Source organism: Oxyura jamaicensis, chromosome 4 (genome assembly GCF_011077185.1).
Source record: "Oxyura jamaicensis isolate SHBP4307 breed ruddy duck chromosome 4, BPBGC_Ojam_1.0, whole genome shotgun sequence".
Taxonomy (NCBI): domain Eukaryota; kingdom Metazoa; phylum Chordata; class Aves; order Anseriformes; family Anatidae; genus Oxyura; species Oxyura jamaicensis.
In genome coordinates this window covers 23,029,383-23,052,821 of record NC_048896.1, presented here as the reverse complement: position 1 = coordinate 23,052,821, position 23,439 = coordinate 23,029,383, and the positions used below count along the sequence as shown (strand labels likewise).

At 53.2% G+C, this 23,439-nt stretch overlaps 4 protein-coding genes across 5 annotated transcripts in view; 1 reads left to right on the top strand and 3 right to left on the bottom strand.

Moving 5' to 3' along the window:
- Positions 1-4,670, top strand: part of CNOT6L (CCR4-NOT transcription complex subunit 6 like) — a 32,494-nt gene extending 27,824 nt beyond the window's left edge. For both annotated transcript variants that reach the window (XM_035324885.1, XM_035324883.1), the window contains exons 12-13: positions 583-785; positions 1,146-4,670. In XM_035324885.1, the coding sequence (XP_035180776.1) occupies positions 583-785; positions 1,146-1,358 (416 nt within the window). In that variant the 3' untranslated portion in view covers positions 1,359-4,670. The remainder of the gene's footprint in view (positions 1-582; positions 786-1,145) is intronic.
- Positions 4,671-8,040: 3,370 nt separating this feature from the next.
- LOC118166189 (C-X-C motif chemokine 2-like) lies at positions 8,041-9,522 on the bottom strand. The gene is made up of 3 exons (XM_035324886.1): positions 9,249-9,522; positions 8,621-8,756; positions 8,041-8,273 (listed from the first exon to the last, which is right to left on the bottom strand). Exons 1-3 carry the CDS (start codon positions 9,484-9,486, stop codon positions 8,120-8,122), a joined length of 528 nt encoding a protein of 175 aa, XP_035180777.1. The 5' UTR covers positions 9,487-9,522; the 3' UTR covers positions 8,041-8,119.
- Positions 9,523-9,633: 111 nt separating this feature from the next.
- LOC118166191 (alveolar macrophage chemotactic factor-like) lies at positions 9,634-11,119 on the bottom strand. The gene is made up of 4 exons (XM_035324888.1): positions 10,578-11,119; positions 10,287-10,416; positions 10,024-10,107; positions 9,634-9,929 (listed from the first exon to the last, which is right to left on the bottom strand). The coding sequence occupies exons 1-4, from the start codon at positions 10,639-10,641 to the stop codon at positions 9,905-9,907; spliced, it is 303 nt and encodes a 100-aa protein (XP_035180779.1). The 5' UTR covers positions 10,642-11,119; the 3' UTR covers positions 9,634-9,904.
- A 365-nt stretch (positions 11,120-11,484) lies between these two features.
- Positions 11,485-14,523, bottom strand: LOC118166190 (growth-regulated alpha protein-like). Its single transcript, XM_035324887.1, has 4 exons — positions 13,900-14,523; positions 13,386-13,515; positions 12,383-12,466; positions 11,485-11,866 (listed from the first exon to the last, which is right to left on the bottom strand). Exons 1-4 carry the CDS (start codon positions 13,991-13,993, stop codon positions 11,854-11,856), a joined length of 321 nt encoding a protein of 106 aa, XP_035180778.1. The 5' UTR covers positions 13,994-14,523; the 3' UTR covers positions 11,485-11,853.
- Between the last annotated feature and the right edge of the window lie 8,916 nt (positions 14,524-23,439).

Here is a 23,439-nt window from a genome sequence, read left to right as displayed (position 1 = left end):
GGGTAGCTGTTGTGGAAAGCTTTCTTAGAAGCAGCGGTCCTCCAAAATTTGATTGAAGAAAATGCAAGTCCTCCAGCTGAGCAGATTGCTTCTTAGGATCAATCGTGCTCTCTAGAAAAGTTGGTCATGCCTCAAAAGATACATAGACAAGCACAGATAGATCTTAAATAAACGGTTAAATAAATACCTGGATGGGAGGTTCATGACATACCATGAAAACTTCCTAAGGAGATGCACCTGCTTTAGTAATTGTGATTTTTGATACTGTTATGTCAGGCATATGTAAAAAAGCTGCCTCTCTAGCACCCCTTGTGTCACGTACATATAGCAGTACACACACTGTGGTTTTACTGTAATCCTCAAGAAATTGTGCCAGAACTGCTGGAGAGCCCCTGTTCCTTGGCTGCCTCTCAGAAAGGGGTAAACGTATCAGGCACGGACACCCTGGCTGTGCAGATTTTTGCTCTTTTTTCCTGATTCCATGGGATCTTTTATCGAGTGTCTGGTTTTTAATTCCGAGGGCAAAATTGCTCAGGTGATGTATTTTAAAGCAACTGCCTGAACCCTTTCCTTTGCAAACAGGTGTAGTGGAATACTTAAGCAATGGCATAGTAGCTGACAACCACAAGGACTTCAAGGAGTTGCGTTACAACGAGTGTCTCATGAACTTCAGCGGCAATGGGAAAAACGGGGCTTCTGAAGGAAGAATTACACATGGCTTCCAACTCAAGAGCGCCTACGAAAACAACTTGATGCCTTACACCAATTACACTTTTGATTTCAAAGTAAGCAGCGATTTTTCTGAAATGGCAGACATTGACCTGGTCTCCCCAGGATGCTGTCTTAATTTTCTGACCGTTTCTCTCTGTTCCTGTAAGTGCTTCTTCACTGGCTCCTACACTTGCTGGACGCTTTCCTACCACACAAAAGTCCTTGATTTGTTGGCGTTTTTAAGCTTCTGACCTGGCTCTGGCCAGTGACTTAACGAAAACGGATGCAGTGCTTTGAACGCGAAGTGGCGTGCGCATTGATTTCCCTAATGCCAGGGCCGTGCGTCTTCCCGTGACTCGCAGCGAGCAGCCAGTCGAGTTGAGGTTGCCAGAACCGAGGCCTGTTCTCACTGTCATGTTTCTCTTTCTCCCTAGGGTGTGATTGACTACATTTTCTATTCCAACACTCACATGAACGTGCTTGGTGTCCTGGGGCCTTTGGACCCTCAGTGGCTGGTTGAGAACAACATCACTGGGTGTCCACACCCTCACATCCCTTCAGACCACTTCTCACTGTTAACACAACTCGAACTCCATCCTCCGCTCCTGCCTCTTGTCAACGGTGTGCACTTGCCGAACAGGAGGTAGTGGAGCCCTGCCCCTTTGAGGGCAAGGACCTGTTGCTATGGACCTGTACAGTTGTAAATCAAAGTATATAGGAGTGAAGTATGGCCAACCTTAAGCTGCTTCTTCAAGCTCCTTTCCTTATGTGTTTGATATGAGATTTTGCACATTTTGGTGCATATTGGTATCATTTGGCACTAGGGCTGGAACCAAAGTATTATTCCCTTTCCAGGTTTTTAATTTAATTCTGTTTTTTAAACTGGCAAGCTTTTTCTTTTCAGTAGGAAGCTGCACTTATAAATGGACAAATGAGATTAAAAAGTTGCATATTAACATATTTAAACATAAAGCTTTTTTTTCCAGAACGGGGAAAAACGCGCCAACCTTTTAGGAGAAAGAAAAACAAAAATAGAAGTGACTGGTTTGTAGGAAGCGTATTAGAAAATCTGTTTGTTTGAACCCAAAACGGAGTCTGAGCTCCGCATCCAAAATAAAATTTGCACATTAGCAAAGCACTTAAAACCTGACTCTAAGTTATTCGCAGTGTGGCCCTGCCCATTATTTAACTAATAGTAGAAAACCAAAGATGGCTTAATACCCGTGATAAAACTTGAGGTCTAAATTCTCATGACGTTAAGTTTGCTTACCACAAAAACTCCAACGAACGTACATCTCACAAGGATTGAGTCTGAGCAGCTGATGCCACAGTACATCGCTTGCTTGGCAGGCGTAACGGTAGCTTTGTTTTTTTGGAGCTCTGAAGAACTTGGTCTGTTCTGGGCAAGATATTCAGGAATCCAAACAGCCTCTGTGAAACAGAGCTTACCTCTCTGCTTCGGCAGGCCAGGACAACCCGCCGCTCAGCAGCATGGCTTGGGAGCCGGGTTTGGGGGTGGGAAGGCATTGCACTTAAAGCAAGCAGTTACAAGCAGCTGAGAACAAAGAAGTTCCAATTCCCTTCTGGGTTCCCTTTGCTGAAGTTCAGTTACAGAGATGAGGAACTTAGGATGAGCTGGTTGAGCTTAGGGTACAGGAAAAAGCCACTGGAAATGATCTTACTTCTGTCTCCGAAGCGCATGTGAGGTAGCTCTCGGGATGCTTTTGTCACTGGGGGAGAGAGCAGTAGCCGTAATCATTCCTTGGATTATTTTTCCTGACCCTAGTTGCCAAATAGCCATCATATGTTTTTAATAATCTTTCTTTTCTGTTGTCAGTCAGGGTTGAATTCAAAAGCTGCTGGTTCATTCCCAACTGTTAATGCTCTTTAGATGTGTTGGAAATCCTTTTTTTTTTCTTTTTTATGCTCTAGGTGGCCAGTTCAAAACCTTGTGCCTCGAGAGGCATTAAACCTAATGCAATTTTCTGCAAGAATTGGTTGGCTGCTTAATGTTAAAAAAAATGGCACAGTAATAGGAAAAGGTTGTGTCTGTGTTTTTAAGTTTTTCTTTATTCTGCTTTTTTGCTGCTATAAGATTTTCTTGAACTTATATTTTAAACTTTTCATGCACTTTACTGTTTCTAGTCTCAAAATGTGATATTTTTAATAAATGAAAAAATTTTCCATTACGTGAATGAAATTTTTAAACAGATTGATAGCCTATATTTATGTCTCATTCGTATACTTAAAGAAGTCAAACTTAAATTGTTAAATCAGTTTTAAAAGCTAAGGAGCCATCTTCTGTCTTGCAAAACTGCTAAGTCAGGCTGTTCCTCTCCTCTTTAAATACGCGTTTCCTTTGTCGTTTTATACATAGGAAATTATCCATAGGAAAAACCAATTGGACCTAGAGTAGAAAACATTCCCTGACTTTTGCTGGGGGCCGGGGAGGGGATGGTGTGGGGCAAATGCAAAAATCAGTTCGACGAAATGACAACTCCCTCTTAAAAAAGAAAAAGTGCCTAAAAATGGAGGCGTCATCTATTGCCTAATATAAATTGGAAGCTATCCTAGCTGGGTGAAATTCATGTACATAAATTGCTTTGTGCAGCACCAAAAAAAGCCCTTTTGAAAGACGGATTTTCCTCTAGGTGCAGGTATCTCTTTTTTAATATACCTCAGCGTTCGACACCTAGCCATGCAGATAAATCGAGAACGTGACTGAGAATATAGTACTGGAAAGTAGAATAGCATGAAAAACTTAATTTTGTGGACATTTCCTTTCTGTAATCAGCTACTGTATCTTTTTTGGACGGGGGGGTTCTCTGCTCTGGAGGTGTGCACTAACAAACCATTCTCCTCCTTTCGTACACGCATGTTAACTGGCAACGTGAGCAATATTTCCTACCATACTTCACTCCCAATATTTTTTGAGCTGTTTGTATAAAATGGAATTTAAAGTTCACCTATGATTGTATATGAACTGCAGAGGAGCCCGTTTATTAATAAAAATAAAAACCAACAACAATCTTTTGTAATATCAGGGTGGGAGAGGGTGGGGATGGAAACACCAACAACCGGTGAGCGTTGTAAACTGCGCAGGTTCTGCTTTCCTTTGGTTTATAACTGACTGAAGTGTTCTGTTGCAGGAAGGTGTTTAATTGGATTTTCTCTGCTTCGAAATGCACCTCACAAAGCCCATTATGCTGTGCAATTTTTAAAAAGTTCTTTTCCCAGACATTGCACAAAACCTCTGGATTTAAAAAAAAAATCTGTTAAAAAAAAAGAAAAAATGTGTTTAAAGCTCTGTTCATGTTTCAGTTGATGCACGGAACTGGGGGCATGTTTGCTCGCAGTTCACACGTCTGGCTCCCTCTCTGTTTTCCTGCTGGTTTTTCCCCTTCCCTGCAGAAGGAGCAGTAAAGGGGGTCGTGCTTTTTCCTCTAGCCGAGCAGGTTTTCTGCTCCCAGACGAGAGGGAACGCGGAGCCGTCGGCACACCTCGTGCTGGGACGTGATCTGTTCCAGAAACACATCTCCCCCGTGGTGATGCTCCTTTGCTTTTGACCCAGAAGGATGCTGACAGCGTCCTGCAGGGTATTTTCTAAGGGAGAGGGAGGGAAATAATACACGAACCCAAATATCCCCAACTATCAACAGTTTTTTCTGCATCGCTGCCCCTTGTTTCTCAGCCTCGAACAGATTGCATTGCCCTCACAGCCAAAAGCCTGGGAAAAAAAGCTCAAAGCCTTTTACTGCTCCTCGCTGTCCTGGTTTGGTTTCAAAAATACTGTGCCTGGTGTCAACCTCTAAGCAACAGCACTGCCTAAAGCAAGCAGAGAAAAAAAAATCCAACACCGTTCTACAGGCAACTTTTTAAAATTCAATATGGTAAATCTGTTAGCTACGGGGTTTTGTGTGTGTATATATATATATAAAAAGAGAATTTTGTACAATGTAGCTGAATATTTTTGTTTCCTTATTTTGATGTAAGGAGTGTGAACGTTTGCGTACCACTCGCTGAAGTCAGGTATGGCACAACGGGTTCTGAGACCAGCTTTTCTTCTCATTTGCCTCCTTAAAAGCTTTTTTTCCGTCATTTTCTGGCATTCATTGAGAAAATACGTCATTTTGTCAGCAAGCTGTCTCTGTGTGTTCGAAGCCACTCCTGTTTAGCCTGCAGAAGCCTTCAGAAAAGTTCTTGTTAGTCTCAGCTCCTTGCTATTCTCTGTTTTCTAGACTAGAAAGCCAGAATCTGAATCCTAACCTTTTCAGAAGCTCTTACCACTCACCTAACACAGCAGCCAAAACCGTGCTGTGGTCTTCAGAGGTCAGGCACCGCTGCAGGCCGCCGCGGGTCTCCCACCTTGCCAGCTTTGCTGCCGGGACTCCGAAATCCATGCTTACATGCTTGAACTCGAGGCCAGGCTGAGCATCCGCAGCTCCCAGACCCTGACTGTCGGGCCAGGTTCCTCCCGCTGCGTCAGCTTGGCTTTCGGAGGCCGGCCAGGTTGGGAGAACACCATAAAGGTTCCCAGCCGGAGGGCAGCAGTGATGCCTTCCTAGTGGGGAGCAGCAGCCCGAGCGGGCTGACGGCCCTTAGCACTGAAGGCGAGATCTGATCCCAGCGACGCAGGAGTACCTTTCATTTTTCACAAGGCGTTTTAAGCTTCTAGCATCCAAACCTTCCTTTGGCGTGAAACTTGGCGTAGGGGGGTTGGTGGGAAGCCTTTTTTCATCCTATCCAAGCCAAATCAATAGCCTGCACTAGAAATAGCACAGCAGTGCAATACCCACCTCTGTCTTGCTTTAAAAGGGAGTCCAACCTCAAGCAGCAGTCGTCACCCCCCAAGTCCCCAGCTTTGTACGTAGTTGTGATTAGTCTGCTCTCAGCTACCACACATTTCTTAACAGACTTTTTTTGGTAATAACGATGTCCAATGTAAACATAAGGATCGATGCTCTCCCTGCTGGGGCAGCCAAGGACTGAGCCAAGCACGTCCTCATCTGGCACTCCCCTCAGCTTCCTGAGATGGTAGCAAGGTCTTAGAGTGAGAAATGCCACCCCTCCCTCCCTCCCTCATCATTTTACACCGGAGTTCATTACACTTCTGCAATGGATCCGTGTTTTTTTCCCCTAATAACTTTCCTTGCTGGCAGTGAAGCCAGTGGTGTTGCCCGTAGGTGGATTCGAGGGGTTCCTGAGGCTGTGCAAACTCCAGGGCCTGCCGTGTGCCCTGGCGTGGCCACCAGCAGGAGGTCACTCTGCTGAAGCCAGCCTGCTGGAAGAGCAGCGGGTCGCTCTCCTACACAGCCTGGCAGACTCACAACAAGGTCAAAAACAATTTACAGAGGAGATGATAAAGCTGCAGACGCAGCGGTGAGTGGCGCGGGACCTCCTCCTGTGACCACTCTTTGTGCTGGTGCTGACCGCGGGAAATGAGCGCAGGGACTTCCAAACAGCAGCGCTGATGAGGTAGGCACAGGTACTGCACAAACGGCAAAGGGACAAATCCAACAGCTTCAAAGAGCTCTCAGCAGGACAGAAGTCATTTGACTCCCCCGTGGGTGTTCGGAGGTGGCAGTTCGCTGCTTTGGCTGTGTGTGAGGGCGGAGGACTCCAGGAGCAGTTCCTGGGAGTACAGCTGAAAGTAACCAGGAAGGTGGAGAGATGCTCGTGCACTTCGCTGCGGGGGTTTTAACAGCACCGATGGCAACACACGCCAGGTGATGCGGCTCTTTCTTTCTGCCCTCTCCTGCAATAGCACGATGTATTTGGCCTGCACAAGCTCCCACCGTCTTAGCGGCGAGGTTCGGAGTGGTTCTGGTCCGTGGTCTCATCCTCTTCGTTCCTAAAATTTAGGCATTTTTCCACGTTTGCATTTGTCTGTATTTGTCTTTGTTCCAATGCAAAAATAAATAATAATAATAAAATCACGGTGGCTGTCTTTACAAGTGACGTGACATGGCTTTGTTTCCCATTTTTTATTATTGCATCGTGTGCTTCCCTTCTGAGCAACTGAAGTGTTTGTGCACACCGCGTGAGCTACACCTGCCCTCAGCCCCTAACCTTAGGGGCCTGGGCTGCCCCCACCTGCAGCTCATGGTTCGGGAGGGTGGCTCTCGTCAGCCTCCCTCCTTTCTTTCTTTCTCGTTTGTTGTTGTTGTTTGTTTATTTGTTTGTTTTCCTTTTTTCTGCGACACGACCTCCTCTGCCCCCGAACGTGGAACTGCCCGCAGGTGGAGAACCAGGAAGCGGCAGTGCCACTCCGCGGCATGCTGAAGTTTTAAGGGGCTTTACGGGGTGGACATGGCAGCCCAGCCTGAAATCAGGAGCACGCCAGAAAGGGTTTCTCCCTCTCTCTCCCTCCCAGTAATTTGTGTTTTCCATCCTTGTGCGCTACCTAAAGGGGAAGCCAGCTCCACTTGCAAAAAAGATCCTTTTTTTGGCACTCTCTCTGAAAAACCACGTTCTGCAGGACGTGCCACACTCCCCCGAACCCCGTGCCCCCACTTGTCGGGGAGGAGCTCCCAGGGCAGGCAAAGAGACGAACGTCCCACGAGCCGGGGGGACAGCAGGGACACGGGCAGCGGTGGGGCCAGGGCTGGGCCGGGGGGGGACTCGCTCTGCACAGGGACCAGCCAGAGAAAACGGAGGGAGGACAGCTGAGCCAAACAGTCCTGCCTGCTCTCACCCTACACCAGCCTGGAGAAGGGACATGCTCAAAACCCCAAGCTGTCACTTTTTTTTTTTTTTTTTCTCCACCTCTCCTTTTTTATTTTTTATTATTTTTACCGTTGGAAATCAGGTGCTGCTCACACGTGGTGCATAGGGCTAAATACCGGCTTGTTTCCTCGCGCCTGTGTGCTTTTGTTTCCTTCTGTAGGCAACAAACGGCCGTCTTGCAACCCCTCTGGTCTCCTGCTGCGGGTCCTGGGAAGCACGGGGCGGGAGGGAACCCGTCGGGACCGGCAGCGGGCTTTGCACCTCGGCCACCACCCGGCGTGCACTTGATGGTAGTTGTGATTTTCGTGCAAGTCCGTGTGGAAAGAGCTGCCGCAACGAGGGAGAGTGCGGTCATGTTTTATTGAGCGGCACCCGGGGCGGGCTGGCACCACACGCGGGAGCAGCAGGGTCACTGAGACAAGGGGCAGCGGTGGGAACCAGCAGGAAAGCCTTTCTGGGGGAGGATGAGGGGCCGGGGGAAGGCTCCTGCCCCCTGCCAAAACCGCGGGGCCAGGAGCGGAGCAAGTGCCTGCGCTGTGCCGTGACGCCAGGCGGGTCTGGGCGCGGGGTGGTTACACCACCACTGTCCCTGTGGTGGGATAAATAACCCTGTCTGGTTATTTCTCATCGCAGCTGGACAGGGGCAGAGGCGGGGGGCGCTGGGGAGGGGGCATGGGTCCTGTCACGGGGCCAGCGGCCGCCTCTCCGCGTCCCTCCGCGACCGCGCCGCTGCCTCTCTTCTGGTGCCATTCCTCTGCGTCAGCTTGTGGATGAGCAGCTGGATCCAGGGCGCCTCGGGGGCCACGCACACCTTCCTGCTCCTCGTCAGGGAGAGGCTGCAAGGTGACCGGACCCGCTCAGTGCCCGCAAGGAGCCTCTTCCCCCAAACATTTCCCAACCGCGCCGCCATCTGCAGGGAAAACCCCTCCTGCCCCCCGGCACGGTCACGGGGCAGCTGGGACGGGGTTTGTCCCCAGCACAGCCCTGGTACCGAGGGGCAGCTCTGGCGGGCTCCAGCCCCAGCTCCGGGAGCTGTGCCGGAGGTAACCCTGGTTAAAACAGGCGGCAGCATCCCCTGCAGGAGGCCGGGCCTTGCGAGAGGCACCACGGGGTTTAGGGGCTTTGGGGAGGGTGCAAGCACCCGGGTGTTTTTGCACGATGGGGCCCTGGGCCCTGCACTTACATGATCTCCTTCCTCCTGCAGTGAATGCCCGGCGGCGTAACGTCGATGGAGAGGATCAGCCCCAGGCTGATGACCTGGGCGGTCGATTTGACGCACTTGCACCTCTTGTTGGTCAGCAGGCTCTCCAGCGACAGACCTGCGCCGCAGCAGCCCACGGCCTGGGCTCAGTCCCCAGCTGGGGGGGACAAATGGGGACATCCCCCCACCGCAGTCCCCAGTCCCCGTCCCGCCCCCCCCGCGGTGCTATTTAGCGGGGCTCGCAGCAGACAAGGGCAAAAGCAGCTGGCGTTGGGAGGCGCAAGGCTGAAGCAAGGCTCATCCCTCCCCAGAGAGCTTCGAATCTCCCTTCCCGTGCGTATTGCAGGGTTTAGCTTTGGGGTTTTGAACACTCAGATGATGTTTTTGGAACCAAGACCGCTCCCTGCCCACCCGCCAAGTGCTCAGGCTTACAGGGCCTTGAAGAGAAGCAGCTTAACCCCACCGTGCGAGTCCCACCCCACGTTTCGGCCGGTGGGTTGAAAAGATGAAATTTTGAGTTCAACGATTGCCGAAAGGCAAAGGAGAAATCCGAAAGCTCGGAGAAGCCCCACGCACCCCACAGCACCGCCCGGGCCCCAGAATCACTCACCGTCCCCCGGCACCAGGCTGCTCAGGAGCAGGGCCAGGGCCAGTGCCGCCGGCAGCAGCCGCATCCTCGCTGCCCGCCCCGAGCCGTAGGCAGGGCACTTTATAGCTGGCCCCGACGGGGATTTTGCGGGCAGGGAAATGCTGGGGGGAAAAGGATCTGCCCCACGCCCCCGGCTTCGACTTCCCTGCCGTCGCTTCCCCCTTTCGCACGTGGCCCGAAGCGCCTCCCCGCCCCGCATCACCACCGAAAAATGCAGAAACTAGCACGGCCACCGCCCAAACCTGGGTTCACCTGCTAGCACGAAAACTGAGCGAAGCCACCCCCTGCCCCGAGCCCCACGGCGCGCTGTGGGGATGCCAGGGACGGTAATCAAGGGCAGCCACCTTTATTTGTTACTCGTGCCCGAAGGGGACATTTCGCTTCTTGCTGGTGCCGAGGGGCTGCGGGGAACGTCACCGTGGGGTGGGGGCAAGGGAAATGCGCACGAGCATTTGCAGGGGTTTAGGTGTATAAAATGGGGGAAAACGCAGGGGGAAAATGGCTGCGGGGCATCACACAGCAGCACGCTCCCCTCTGGGCTGGGGGCGAAGCGACGGCGGGGAGGGGGCTGCCCAGTTTTGGGCACAGCCCATCCGTGCGTTCCAGCGGCAGCTTCCTCAGGGAGGAGCAGCTTTCTTCCTCCTGCCGACAGGAGAAGGGGAAAACATGTGAAGAGCGGGCCCCGGGAGGGCTGCCAGGCCTCCTGGGGACCCCCTTCAGCACCAGGGCTGCTTACAGCTTCGGGAGGTCCTGCAGGAGTTTCTTCACCCAGAGGGCGTTGGGATCCACGCAGACCCTCTCGAGGGATTTTAGTTTAATCCTAGAAAACACGGGGGTTTCGGCACCACCACGCCCAGCCCCTCCAGGAGGAGGCTCAGGGAACCGAGCCCCCTCCCGGCCCCCACCCGGCACTTCCTATGGCAAGGGGGGAGATGCAGGAGTGCAGGCACTGACGGAGGGTGGAGGGGAGCAGTACCTCACCCCCCGGGAACCACTTACACCACCTCGAGGCGCCGGCAGCTGCTCCCCACTGGCCGGACCTCAACGCTCTCGTACTTGGCCGGGTGGATGAAGGTGGCCGTGGTCTTGGCGCAGCGGCAGCTCAGGTTGCCGTTGGCTTCCAGGAGGGCTGGAGGGGCACACGGCTCACACAGCCCCAAAACCCACCCCCGCCTGCCTCCCCCATCCCGTTGCTCTCCAAAACCCTTTTCCAGAAAACGCGTCTCCTCCCCCGCCCCAATCCTCCTCCCGGCAGCCCCGCAGATGGAAGGGGGGCACAGGGAGCCTCACCTGCACCCCCGGGGCGGTGGGTCGCCAGCAGCACCCCCAGCAGCAGGGCCGCCCACGCTGCCATGCCGGCCCCATCCCCAGCCCCGGCGGCATCCCCCTATTTGAGCCGGAAAATAGGAGAAGTGCGGCGGCGCAGGCGGGGGGCCCCGGGGTCGGGTGGTTTTGGCCCGCCGCCCTTCCCCGCTGACGGTGCTCGCCGAGGTCGCAGCGCTGCCGATAAAGAGTGACTCGGGGCTGCACAGGGGTGCGGGCTTCCCGAAACCGGCGCTGTTTTCCCTTTCCTGAGAAGCTGGGTCTTGTAAAAACGTTTGTCATTTTCCCCCATCGCTTGTTCTTAGTTCACACAGCCACACAGACCTGGAGTTTCCTGGGGCGTTTTAACCTCCTGCAGGGTCAGCCATGCACGGTCACTGTTGGTGTGTCAGCTGTAACAGCCTGGCACACTTAAAAAATATTCCCTTTTACTTTGGGACATTCAGAATCGGCAGGAGGCAAGCTAATGAAGCACCTCAGAACGGCAGCAGGTCCACGACATTCGTGCCCCACAGGCTGATTTTCCCCCCACCAGGCACATCCTGCACATACTCACTCGGCTCCTTCCCCCCGACCCTCCCTGGGGCCTCAGGGCTAGGACACCCATCCCAGCTAACGCTGCCGCCTTGCACAAACCTCTGTGTGTCTCCGTCCTAATGCCAAAGGGGTTTTCAGCCCCTGACCTGTCATGAAAGTGCTCCGTGTGATGCGCATTCAAAGCGCACCACGATGCCTGCAGCGTGCCAGCCAAGGAGAGCGCCCCAGATGCAGAACGAAAGCAAGCTCAGGTCTAAGTTACAACAGCTGGGGTTTACCAAAGCCCCGCAGAGCATCTTCAAAACTAGGCTCGAGGCAAGACCCAGGGAAAACACAACAGAAGAAAAGCCCAGATTTTATTTGACTCGAGCTCTCAGGACACCAGGCACCGCCCTGTAGGAGAGACAAGACATACGCTCTGCTGGCGAGTGCTCTCAAAGGGTCTCTCAAGGGAGGTGGGAATAGCCCCTGAAAAACACAGACTTCGAAGTGCACGGGCAGGGGAACAAAGGAAGGGTTCGCTCCCAACACTCACACGTCTGTGAGTACAGGGAGCAGCTCGGCTGCCGCAGGGCCAGACACGGGGCTCTGGCTTTTGGGAAAGGGGGAAGCAGGGGCAGAGCGAGGAGCGGCCAGGTTTCCACGCCTGTGCATCATCTGGCCGTCTGCCTCGGGGCTCTGAGCATCAACTTCCTCAGCAGGAAACTTATTTTTTCTTCCTGCAAAAAGCAGAAGGAGGAGAAATGTGTGAACGCAGAAGAAAACGGGTCCTAGGGGAGGAAGCTCCTGCCCGAGCTGGAGGAGGTCACCACCGTTTCCCCTGGGGCCGGTGTCACCGGCAGGCACCGGTGGCAGGGACAGACCCCTCCTGCCACCCCTCCGCTCTGCCAGGGGCCTGGCACCACTGCAGGAGGAAATTTTCCCAGCCTAGCACCGAAGCGCCATTGCACTCTCACGACAGCTCCTGCCTCGATTCTTTTTTTTTCCCCAAAAACATTCTTTCCCCCCCTCCAAGATGTTTTCAGGGGTGCAGTGCCGCACACAAACCGAGGTCAGCACAGCCTGGGGGTGGCGGCGTTGGTGCGCGGCCCAGCGCTGCGAGGCTCACCCTGCTGGGTGACCCCACGGGACGGGGCCCCTCAGCCCCACAGCAAGCCCCAGCAGCCCCCCAGGAGCCCTTGTTCCTGTAAGCTCTTCCCAGGACTGCGGGCACGAGCTTCAGCAAAGAAACTTACGTGCTCACAATACGCTTCAGTAGTTTCTTTACCCAAGGGGCCTCGGGGTTCACGCACACTTTTGCCGAGGTTCTTAATTTAATTCTGAAACACAAGGAATGTTTATGAGCATTATGCTCCCTCCAGAGGCGGGGATTTGAACAGCTGGGGCCGATCTGCAAGAAAGAGCTTTCGTTCACAGCGCTCGCCGCGCGTGGGACCTGCAGAAAGCTGCATGCAATAGAGGGGAGCCGAAGAGAAGAGAGAAAAGCAGGATGCAAGGCGTTCCTGTGCTGAGCAGGGACCGCACCTGGAGCCCAGGGGCCACCACACAAAGGGTGTTTCTCCGCAGATGTACACAAGTGAAACCATTGGCCTTTTGGAGCAAAGGCAGTCTGTCAGCCACCATTCAGTCAATTAATGTGTGCCAGAACGCATAAAGGTATCGGTGCTGAGCAGCTGAAGAAATCCTAGGCTTGCACTTAACACCCTGCCTCGCAGGACAGAGGCAAGAAGGTAAGGGTTGGAGCTGAGATCTGCTTGCTCTCACAAGCGTCGTAGGTCAGTGGAGGAACAACCTGGTTGTGGCTCATCCTACAAACTGCAAGCACACCCCACCCGTGTGCTCGCCGCTCAGCACCAGTGCTAGGAAATCACGCTTGGAAAGGCTCGTTTAAAAACTTCAGCACCTCATTTCTGGGAGGTAATTCTGCAGAAGCCGAAGCACTGGGAAGATGAGCAACGTTCCCTGACGCTGCACAAGGGTGTGCGGCTACACGGGTCCCAGGGACCTCTGGCACACTGGCTCTGATACATTTCCTTCGCCAGAGGTGACCTGAAGTTTTCCAGCCCTGAAGCACGAGTGCTGCTGAGATTTTTGAAAGGATGTAGCTTTCAGAAAGGAAGCTGAGAAGCACAGTGGTTGCAGAAGACGAGCTCGGTGCTGGCCCTGCATCTCTGTGGGAGCAGAGGAGAAAGCAGCTTTCTGCCCCCATGGCTACGGCAAGCGGCTCACAGCACTTACATGATCTCTGTACGTCTGCAGGTGCTTCCCACGGGTCTTATCTCAATGCTTTCATATCTCTTTGGGCTGATGTAGTCTGAAGTTGTCTTTACGCACCTACAGCTCAGGTTTCCGTTCACTTCCAGGATGGCTGAGAAAGAGAGAAGGGAGCAGCTTACAGAGACAAAGCGTTACTGAGAGATGCTGCAACTCCGGAGCTCCCGGAGAGCCAAAGCTGCCCCTTGCCGTGCTTCCACTGACAGTGCTTTGGGGACCAGTGAAAGAAACAGCTATCTGTGCCCGTACTTCTCTTCCCTACAGCTCCTGCCAGCTGAATCAGCAAAGAGGAAGGCAGAACTCCTTCCTTGGCTACAGGAGAAGCCCTCGGTTAGACCCCCAGGGTAGTCCCTGGCTCCTCAGGTCTCATGTGGTGCAGGACGAGGGTTTGACACCTTCCCCTGCCGAGGCAGCAGGGACCGAGGCGGGCTGAGCGCTCCCAGCCGCGGGTATCTCTGCGAGGACGCCAGAAGCTCACCTGCATGGGCCGAGCGGGACATCACCATCAGCAGCAGCAGCAGCAGCCCCAGGAGCATGGTGGCTCCTGATCCCCCCCGGGCCGACGGGTGCATCGTGGCAGTGTGAGGAGGCGGCGAAACAAACCCCTCTATTTATCCGTGGGGGGCACGCTCCGATACGCGGCAGCCGGAGTCAGACCCGTCACAGGCGGCAGGCAGACCGTGAAGGAGAGATGAGATCATTTCTCGGAGGCTCACCGCAGGCAGGCCAGGAGCCAAACTTGCAGTGTTATTGATAAAAGCCGGCTTCGGGGATGGAAGGCGCGCTCGGTTTCCCCACGTAATCTCCACCTCCCCACCCTGACCCCTTCTCATTAGCTGGGTCTGTACAAATGACATCAGCATTCGTTCCCTTTGCTATTTACTCAACCACAAAAAAGGAGCCCAAAATAAAGTCAGAGCCCAAGCCCCATGTAAGCAGGGTTTTTTGTTTTGTTTTGAGGCAGCCAGATATTTACATATTGCTTTCTGAGGGCTATAATCCCCCATGCTATTTTTTGGGCACTCTTACATCAGAAAAAAAAAAAAAAAAAAAGCTCAGTGCCGTACAGTGGAAAAAGAAGAAAGAACTTGGCAGCACGTTTCCACCCAGCCCCTTCAAATCTAGCACTTTGCTGTACCAGCAAAGGTCCCATAAAGCCAGCATCGTTGGCACTGACACGGGCTGTGCAAGGCCCGTTTTCTGCCCCGGTGGCCCCCAAAGCCATCTTGGTGGCAGCACCGGCGCCGTGGGGCTGCGGTGGGACAGGGGCTGCCCTCCGGGCAAAGTGACCAGCCGGGAAGGAAAAGGGGAAGGGGACACACAGCCACGAGAGAGAAGTGAGGAGGAAGGAAGAGGGCAGCAGAAAGATGATGTGGTTGGGTGACAATGCTGTAATTTGGAGCTTTCAAATTGCGTCTGTGTTTTATATAGTAATGTGACGGTAAATTAAAATAAATAAATAAATACCTGAATCTTCTACTTAGAGCATAAGGCACTCTTATTTCTCTTAGAGACTTGTTTTTCCCTGAGACAGGTGCAAAAATTTTGCAAAGATCTGTTCAAAAGACCAAAGCCAAAAATGGGGAGTTGAACTCCGAGCCCAGGGACAATTTCCAGGATCTGTTCACAAAGTCCTGCAGAGGGAACGACATCGCCCTGCTGCAATGCCAGTGGAAAAGAGGAGGGCTTTAAAACTGTTCTTTGTTCAATATTTCCAAAGTTTTAAAGTTCCTACGACAGCTTCAAGGCATTTTGCTGGATGGTGGCAGGAATCTCTTGAAAGAGAAGTCCTCAGAAGGGTGGGGAAGGCAGCAAGTTAGCCAGGAGAGAATCATCCACCTAGGCGAAGTACTACAGAGACTCCAAAGCTTCAAAACCTTTCTTGAAGTGTACGACTTTGACATGGTCCTGCTGGGGAAGACTGAGAGAAGCGAAGGCAACTTTCCCTGGAACAGCACGGCAGAGGGGAGGGGGCAAAATGAGGAGCTGGGACAAAACGAGGAGCTCACCCCCAGGCTGCGGGGAAGCCCCGTTGTTGCCTTGTCCCTTGGCAGAGCAATGCTGGCCAAGAGCATCCCTGGCCTTGCTCCTGGAAACTTTACTATGGGGAGAAAAGCAGCCAGAGCCTGCATGGCACCACCTGTCCAGAACAGTTCAGTAGCAGGCAAAGGTGCGCCAGGCATCCAGCTAGCACGGTGGACACACCACTTATTATGGTTTTCTCTCCGTGCCGTTGGGGCACCTTTTCCTGTAACAGCCTTCCCTGTTTTTCAGAAACTTCTCCCGGGGTGTCTTTCCCAGTTACGGGACCTGCAGACAAGGCAGGTTAACTGCTTGGCCTGTGATCACTTGTGCCAAGCAGCATCAGGGGCATCTCTGCGGAGGCAGACTCAAGTGCCGGCTTGACCCTGCGTGCCAAAACCAAGCCCCACGGTGATTTCAGGCCCCGGAGTCGTGTGGCAGTCACTGCCCATGTGGCTGTGAAGATAAACTGAGCACAGCCAGCAGCTCCTGCTCAGACTCGTCCTCTCGATTCATACCCAGATGCGGATTTTCATAGCAAAGCCCAGCTCTGGCTCAGTTGCCGCTGGGTTTCCCCCGGCGGGCCGGGCAGTTTGGTGAATCCCCGCACACATTTGCCTAGCTGCCGGTCCCCAGGCTGCTGGAAGTTTCTGCTTTGGGTAGGAAAAGTGAAACAGACGTGGACGTAGCGAGAAAGGAGAACTTGACAGAGATAACATAATCCCAGGGTGTTTGAACTGCCTTGGCAGTAGTCACGGTGGTTTTGATGCACGACCAACGTGTACACTGACAAACACTGTGGAAGAAAAGCTTGCAGTCACTGCTGATCGCTAATACTTGCGCATGCTGAGTGGTAATTCTGAAAGGCAGAAGGAGGGTGAGGATCTAGCCCACGACTGTACTCACACCAACCACATCCTGGCTGCCAGTAATTCAGAAAAGCGGCCCTGGCACCTCGAGCAGCGCGTTTGTCTGTGCCATCACCAACTGAAACACGTCAGAAATATCCTAGCAGCTTCTGCATTTTCTGCAGCAGCTGCGCCTTTGACTCAAATCAAAGCCTCGCCTGCATTTTGGGGTTTTGTTATTTTATTATTTTTTGAATCCAGTGGATCCTCCAGGAATCCTTCCTACGGCACCTACACAGACGTGGTGCAAACACCTCCCTAGGGACATGAGCAGAAGAGCAGCGCTCTGCTCGGTGGCTTTGCTGTGCTTCTGCAGCCATCCAACAGCTTAACACACACAATTTAGTGGCAGAGACAGAGAAGGCCTCAGGCTGGTTCTCTGAGGTCAAAGATTTCCTTGAAGGCACTGAAAAATAGATGGCGTGAAATGAGAGGGGAGGCAGGCGAGGCATTTATGGCAAGGAGAAGAAAGCTCACTTTTTGGCAGAGGGTGGCTGGAGACTTTACATGCTGTAGCAGACGAGGGAGGAGAACCTGTGACAGCACTTCCATGCGCACGAGCCAGGGGCAGAGCAAGGATTTGGTCTGCAGTAACGGGGTAACTTTGGAGATGACAAGAAAGTGACCTGAGCTAAGAAAACCAGGAGTAAAAAACAAAAACAAAACAAACAAAAAAGCAAAACAAACAAAAAAAAAAAAGAAAGAAAAAAAAATTGCCATGTGCAACAGAAACCCAACCCTGATGTAAATGAGGTGGGGACACCAGCCATCCTGCCCCTTGGAGAGGATCCGTGTGCTGCACTAGAGAGCAGGTAAGGGTCGCTAAGAGTCGGTGTTGAAGACGTCTGCGGTGAGCAAAGCCACGCTGGAGCTGGAGCCTCTCGGCCGCACTGAAACCCGCTGCACTCGTGGGGAGTGAAAGTGCACTTCCAGCACACCCCTCCCATCCCAGCACCCCTCGCGCGAGACGGCAAAACTATGTCAAAGAAGAAAAAAAAAAGTACCCCCAAGAAAACCCCAACGGCAGCGAATTGCCACCGCTGCGGTTTGTGGTCCGTCACCTGCTTCAGAGATAGATGTAAAGACACATGAGGGAGAGCCGCACACGCACCTGCTTCGGTGCCACTCATGCCTTTCAATTCCCATTTATCGTGTTTAGAAAACTCACGGGCATTTCCACCCTAACTGGGAGCAAAGCCTAAAGCAGAAAAATCAGGAGCTCGAATCTACCCAAAATAACACTGACCAAAGGGCGCAGCGCAGGGGAAAGGAACAACTGAGCTCCTCCAAAGCACTGGGTGAACCTGACCCCCTGCAAGCCGGCCCCAAAGGCTGGCAGAGCTTTATTTATACTCAGAGGCAAAACAGTCGGCGCTTACCGAGGCAAGCTCCAGGTACAGAAATTAAATTTCAACAGGTGAGCACCAGAATTAGAGAAATTCTAACAAAATCAGCCCAAAGCTAGGTCATTCAACCACATACCAAGCTGACGCTGTCCTAGAGCGAAGGTACGTGGATGTGCTAACGATGTGCCATGGGAACAAGATCTCATTTTCTGCTCTGTTCTCCTGGAAGCCAGAGGTCTTTTTGCTGAAGGGAAAGCACAGGAGGCATTAAGCAGTGCACCAGAGCACGCCGCCCAGCCTGAGTGCAGGGGCAGTCTCTGGGACTGTCCGTCCACCCTGGGGATGCAAATAGCTCTGGGCAATTGCAGGAGAAAACCCCCAGACTGCGTGCTAATTTGCACTTGTCGCCAGAAAAGGATGCAGGAGAAATACCCAGCACCCCCGCGCTTCAGCGCCCGAAGCCCTACGCCGGTCTGTCTCAAACACGAGTTAACCTGAAATTAACCCAACGTTGAGCAGAGGAGAAGTGCCATTCCTCAAAGGCACCCCGGGAAGGCACGGCAGGCTGCATTGCACGAGGTGGGAGCAGACCCCCAGGGCTCTAGCAGCGAGCCCTGGTGGCCGCAGGCACACTGATGGGCTGAGCACCCTCTGCGCACATTTGCATGCGGCGGGCGCGGAGGAACCGGTCCAGACGCCGCAGGTGCAGGGCGCACCGTTAGCGGTTTGCAGGGGGACGCCGGGCTGACCCCGACACCAGAGCGAGTCAATGGTGAGATGAAACGAAGTCAGAGCGCGACAGCGAGGGAGCCAATGAAGCGCCAGCCCCTGTGTTATAAGCGAGGCTTGCCTGTTGGCACACCGCTTGTGCCACGGAGCTGGTGGCTTCCCTGGAATGGAAAAGGGCACTGGACGTGGGTGAGGATGCTCCAGCACCTGAGGCGGCTGGCGCGGTGCACCAGGGAAGCAGCTGAAGACTCAGAGCGGCAGGGTTACGTTGCTCGCTTGTCCTGTTTCAGGGGGACTGCCGAGTTGTGGAGGGAGAAAAGGAAGCCTGACAAATGCTGTGAAGGCCACAAATACAACAAAGTTGGTGGCACAATGAGCCCTGAAGGACTGAGAACTCCATACCTGAGGGAGCAGCCTCCTGAAGGCACATTTTAATTGTCCGAGGTGCATTGCACATCATTCCTGTAACTTATGTAGGCAAGTAGGAAAAGTTTTACCACCGCCCTCCCAAGGAGGGCTGCAGCATGGTCTCCTCCCCTCCTTCTTGAGGAAGACCTTGGGCCTTCCTTTGAGAGGCCGGGTACGTGAGCTGCGGACAGACACCTACTGAGCAAGTGGGGTGCAAGCGTGTTGGGGAGCAAGCTCTCTGGGCTGATTACCAGGGCTTTAAACTAGGTTTAACGGGGTTAGGGAGGGGAGCTAAAAGTGACAGAGAAGGGCTGGGGGAAGTCGTCACTACTGTCACTGTTGAAGACAGGGAAAAACCTCTGAGCTCTCCCATAGGACTGGCTGAGGGCTCCTCAGAGAAGGAAGCGTTCCTGATGCCCCGCCTGGTTTCTTCTTCTTGCATCCCCCCAGGGGTAACTGCACCTGCTGCTTCCCTGAAGTGCCTGTACACCAATGTGTGGAGCATGGGAAATAAACAGGATGAGCTCGAGATCTGTGTTCGGTTGCAGGGCCACGATCTCGTTGTGATCACAGAGACGTGGTGGGACAGCTCGCATGACTGGAACGCTGTCATAGAGGGCTGTGTCCTCTTTAGGAAAGACAGGCTGGGGAAGTGAGGGGGTGGGGTTGCCCTTTATGTGAGGGAGCAATTAGAGTGCACCCAGCTACACCTGGGGGAGGGTGAAGGACAAGTGGAGAGCTTGTGGGTGAAAATTAAGGGGTGGGCTGGTATGGGGGACACGGTGATGGTGGTCTGCTTCAGGTCACCAGATCAGGAGGAGGAGGTCGATGAGGCCTTCTACGAGCAGCTAGTAGCCTCACGATCACAAGTGCTGGTCCTCATGGGGGACTTCAATTACCCAGACATCTGCTGGGTAAGCAACTCGGCCAGGCACACGCAGTCCAAACGGTTCCTACAATGCGTTGAGGACAATTTTCCGACGCAGGTGGTGGAGGAGCCAACAAGGCAGGGGGTGCTCCTGGACCTTGTCCTTACCAACAGGGATGGCCTTGTTAGGGATGTGAAGGTTGGGGGCAGCCTGGGATGCAGCAACCATGAGACGGTGGAGTTCCAGGTGGAACTAGGCAGAGGAAGTAAGGCTAAAAGCAGGATTGCTACCCTGGACTTTCGAAGAGCCAACTTCGACCTCTTCCGGGACCTGCTTGGGAGTATCTCATGGGCTAGGCTGCTAGAAGGCAAGGGTGCTTGTGAGAGCTGGGCTACATTTAAGCAGCACTTCTTCCATGCTCAGGATCGGTGCATCCTGAAGAATAGGAAATCGGGGAAGGGGGGCAGGAAACCTGCGTGGATGAGCAAGGAGCTCGTCGATAGGATCAAAAGGAAGAGGAAGGTCTATGAAATGTGGAAAAAGGGCCTGTCCTCTTGGGAGGAGTATAGACATGTTGTCAGGGCCTGCAGGGACGCGATGAGGAAGGCTAAAGCCCACCTAGAGATGAGGCTTGCCAAAGAGAGAAAGGATAATAAGAAGGTTTTTTCAAGTATGTAAACAGCAAGAGGAAGACTAGGGATAATGTGGGTCCCTTGCTGAACGAGGAGGGGGGTACTGGTCATGGAAGACGTCGAGAAGGCAGAGGTACTGAATGCTTTCTTTGCTTCAGTCTTTGCTTCAAGGACACTCCCCCGGGACTCCTCACTTGTGGCAATAGGACAAAGGGTCTGGGAAATGGAGGGCTCCCCCCGGTGGACGTGAGAGTGGTTCGGGAGTGTCTGAGTGGGCTCAACACACACAAATCCATGGGTCCCGATGGGATGCATCCACATGTGCTAAGGGAGCTGGCAGATGTGATTGCCGAACCGCTCTCTCTCATCTTTGAAAGGTCCTGGAGAACGGGTGAGGTGCCTGAAGACTGGAGGATAGCCAATGTCACTCCGGTCTTCAAGAAGGGCAGGAAGGAGGATCCGGGAAACTACAGGCCAGTCAGTCTCACCTCTGTCCCTGGAAAGGTGTTGGAGCAGCTTGTTCTGGATGCCATCTCCGAGCAACTGGAAGAGAAGAATGTTATCAGGAGTAGTCAGCGTGGATTCACCAAGGGGAAGTCGTGCTCGACCAACCTCGTTGCCTTCTATGATGGCATCACCAGCTGGGTAGATGGGGGGAGAGCGGTGGATGTCACCTACCTTGACTTTAGCAAGGCTTTCGATACCATGACAACCTGCTAGCAAAGTTGAGAAAGTGTGGGACAGAGGAGTGGACAGTAAGGTGGGTTGAGAACTGGCTGACTGTCCGAGCTCAGAGGGTGGTGATCGGCGGAGCAGAGTCCGGCTGGAGGCCTGTGACTAGTGGTGTTCGCCAGGGGTCGGTGCTGAGTCCGGTCTTGTTCAACATCTTCATCAACAACCTTGATGAGGGAATAGTGTCTGCCCTCAGCAAATATGCCGATGACACAAAGCTGGGAGGAGTGGCTGACACACCAGAAGGCTGTGCTGCCATTCAGCGAGACCTGGACCGGCTGGAGAGATGGGCAGGAAGAAACCAAATGAGGTTTAATAAGAGCAAGTGTAGAGTCCTGCACCTGGGAAGGAACAACTGGAAGTGTCAGTACAGGCTGGGGGACGACCTGCTGGAGAGGAGCTCTGAGGAGAAGGACCTGGGGGTCCTGGTGGACGACAGGTTGACCATGAGCCAGCAGTGTGCCCTGGTGGCCAAGAGGGCTAATGGGATCCTGGCGTGCATTAAGAAGAGCGTGGCCAGCAGGTCAAGGGAAGTGATCCTCCCCCTCTATTCTGCCCTGGTCAGGCCTCACCTGGAGTAGTGTGTCCAGTTCTGGGCTCCCCGGTACAAAAAAGACAGGGACCTCCTGGAAAGAGTGCAGCAGAGGGCCACAGAGATGATACGAGGCCTGGAGCATCTTCCCTATGAAGAAAGGCTGAGAGACCTGGGTCTGTTCAGCCTGGAGAAGAGAAGACTGAGAGGGGATCTTATCAATGTGTACAAATATCTGAGGGGTGGGAGACAGAAGGATGTAGCTAACCTCTTCTCAGTGGTTTGTGGGGATAGGACAAGGGGCAACGGCTGCAAAATAGAACACAGGAAGTTCCGCACCGACATGCCAAAGAACTTCTTCACGGTGAGGGTGATGGAGCACTGGAACAGGCTGCCTAGAGAGGTTGTGGAGTCTCCTTCTCTGGAGATATTCAAGGCCCATCTGGACACCTACCTGGGCAGCCTGCTCTGAGGAACCTACTTTGGCAGGGGGGTTGGACCCAATGATCTTTCGAGGTCCCTACAGTTCTGTGATTCTTACAGTCTGATGTCTTGATTAACGCAGCTAAGGGCTGGCAGGTTTGGGACAAGGGATTCCCCCCCAAATACTCGTGGTTTCCATTTTAGTCAAGTCAGTAGTTAAGCCATCTCCACATCATTTGGCTTGCAGAATAACCCATGACTTATTTCTCGAATAGCTGACACATTTTCTAGTGGTTAGCTCCCAGATGTACGGAGGAGCACTGAGAGGCACCTCTCACGAAGAGGAGCACCACTTGCTTCCTAGCCCGATAAAAGCCTCTTCGGCCACAACAAAAGGCCTGCCCCCGGCATCCAGTGGCACATCTCCGCTTCACATTTATGTCTGTGACTCATGTCCCTACAAATGTCAGCTGTTTCTTTCCAGACCATCCAGGGCTGATTGCCACAGCACATATGACATTTGCTTCTTCTGTTTTTCACCTGTTCAAAGCCGTGTCTACACGTCTTGTGCTTGCGGTAGCTTGGCATTTCCAGTCCAACCAAGCAACGGTGCATTCATCCATCCTGCCTGTAAAGTTCACAAAGCACACTGCTGGTTTAGCACACACCTCACATCAGGGCTCACTCGATGGGTTCCACTCTGATCAAGTTACCCAAAGGTGACAAAAACTAGCTGAAAGCTTTGCCAGTCCCTTTTGCCCCAGGAACCACTTCTTCAAGAGGGATTTGCTTCAACAGCCCAGGATGAAAGACCTAAAGGACGGGAAACCAGCAAGGCAGGGTGAAGGACAAAAGGACATGAGGGGCTGCGCGGGGTGGGAGGCAACTGATGTCTGGCAGTGAGTACAAATAGCAAGGAGGGGAAATCCAAGTCTCCACGGAAAAGGAACAACACTGCTGCTATACAAATGTCTTCTGGGGGGACAAGCAGCCCCCCCAGCCGTGGAAAGCCCCTTCTCAACACTTTCTTGCTGGACCCAATGCTCCTGAATCAGCACTTCAGGCCCCATGAGCCGACACGGCCACCTCGAGCTGCTCTCAGCAGGGAAGGAGAAATCTGAGGCCAACTTCTGCAAGGGACTTAAAGCCACCCCAGCTGAGAGAAATGATACCGAAAGGGTCCTCTCGCAGCTAAAATAAGCCAGCGTCTCTTCGGGGTGGTGGGGTGAAGGCTGCCCAAGGTCCCAAGTAGTGCCTCCCGAGGCAGGAAGGTTTGGGAGCTCTTGCCTGCTGCCCAGCTGGCTGCAGGGCACAAACAGGGAGGTGGATGAGAGGGCAGCGGTCATGCAGAGAGGAAAGGCTTGGGGAGATAGTGGAAAGTGAAAACAAGAAGCATGAACCCACGAAACCATGAAAT

Bases quoted from the DNA above. Each gene is read 5' to 3' on its own strand.
- LOC118166189 (XM_035324886.1), bottom strand. From the start codon at position 9,486: ATGCGGGGCGGGGAGGCGCTTCGGGCCACGTGCGAAAGGGGGAAGCGA. The intron at 8,757-9,248 runs GTGAGTGATTCT...GCTGCGGCGCAG, and splicing joins CAGCCTGGTGCCGGGGGACG to GTCTGTCGCTGGAGAGCCTG. The intron at 8,274-8,620 runs GTAAGTGCAGGG...GTCACCTTGCAG, and splicing joins TGCAGGAGGAAGGAGATCAT to CCTCTCCCTGACGAGGAGCA.
- LOC118166191 (XM_035324888.1), bottom strand. From the start codon at position 10,641: ATGGCAGCGTGGGCGGCCCTGCTGCTGGGGGTGCTGCTGGCGACCCAC. The intron at 10,108-10,286 runs GTAAGTGGTTCC...CGTGTTTTCTAG, and splicing joins TGCCGGCGCCTCGAGGTGGT to GATTAAACTAAAATCCCTCG. The intron at 9,930-10,023 runs GTAAGCAGCCCT...TCCTGTCGGCAG, and splicing joins CTGCAGGACCTCCCGAAGCT to GAGGAAGAAAGCTGCTCCTC.
- LOC118166190 (XM_035324887.1), bottom strand. From the start codon at position 13,993: ATGCACCCGTCGGCCCGGGGGGGATCAGGAGCCACCATGCTCCTGGGG. The intron at 13,516-13,899 runs GTGAGCTTCTGG...TCTCTTTCTCAG, and splicing joins GTCCCGCTCGGCCCATGCAG to CCATCCTGGAAGTGAACGGA. The intron at 12,467-13,385 runs GTAAGTGCTGTG...CTTGTGTTTCAG, and splicing joins TGCAGACGTACAGAGATCAT to AATTAAATTAAGAACCTCGG.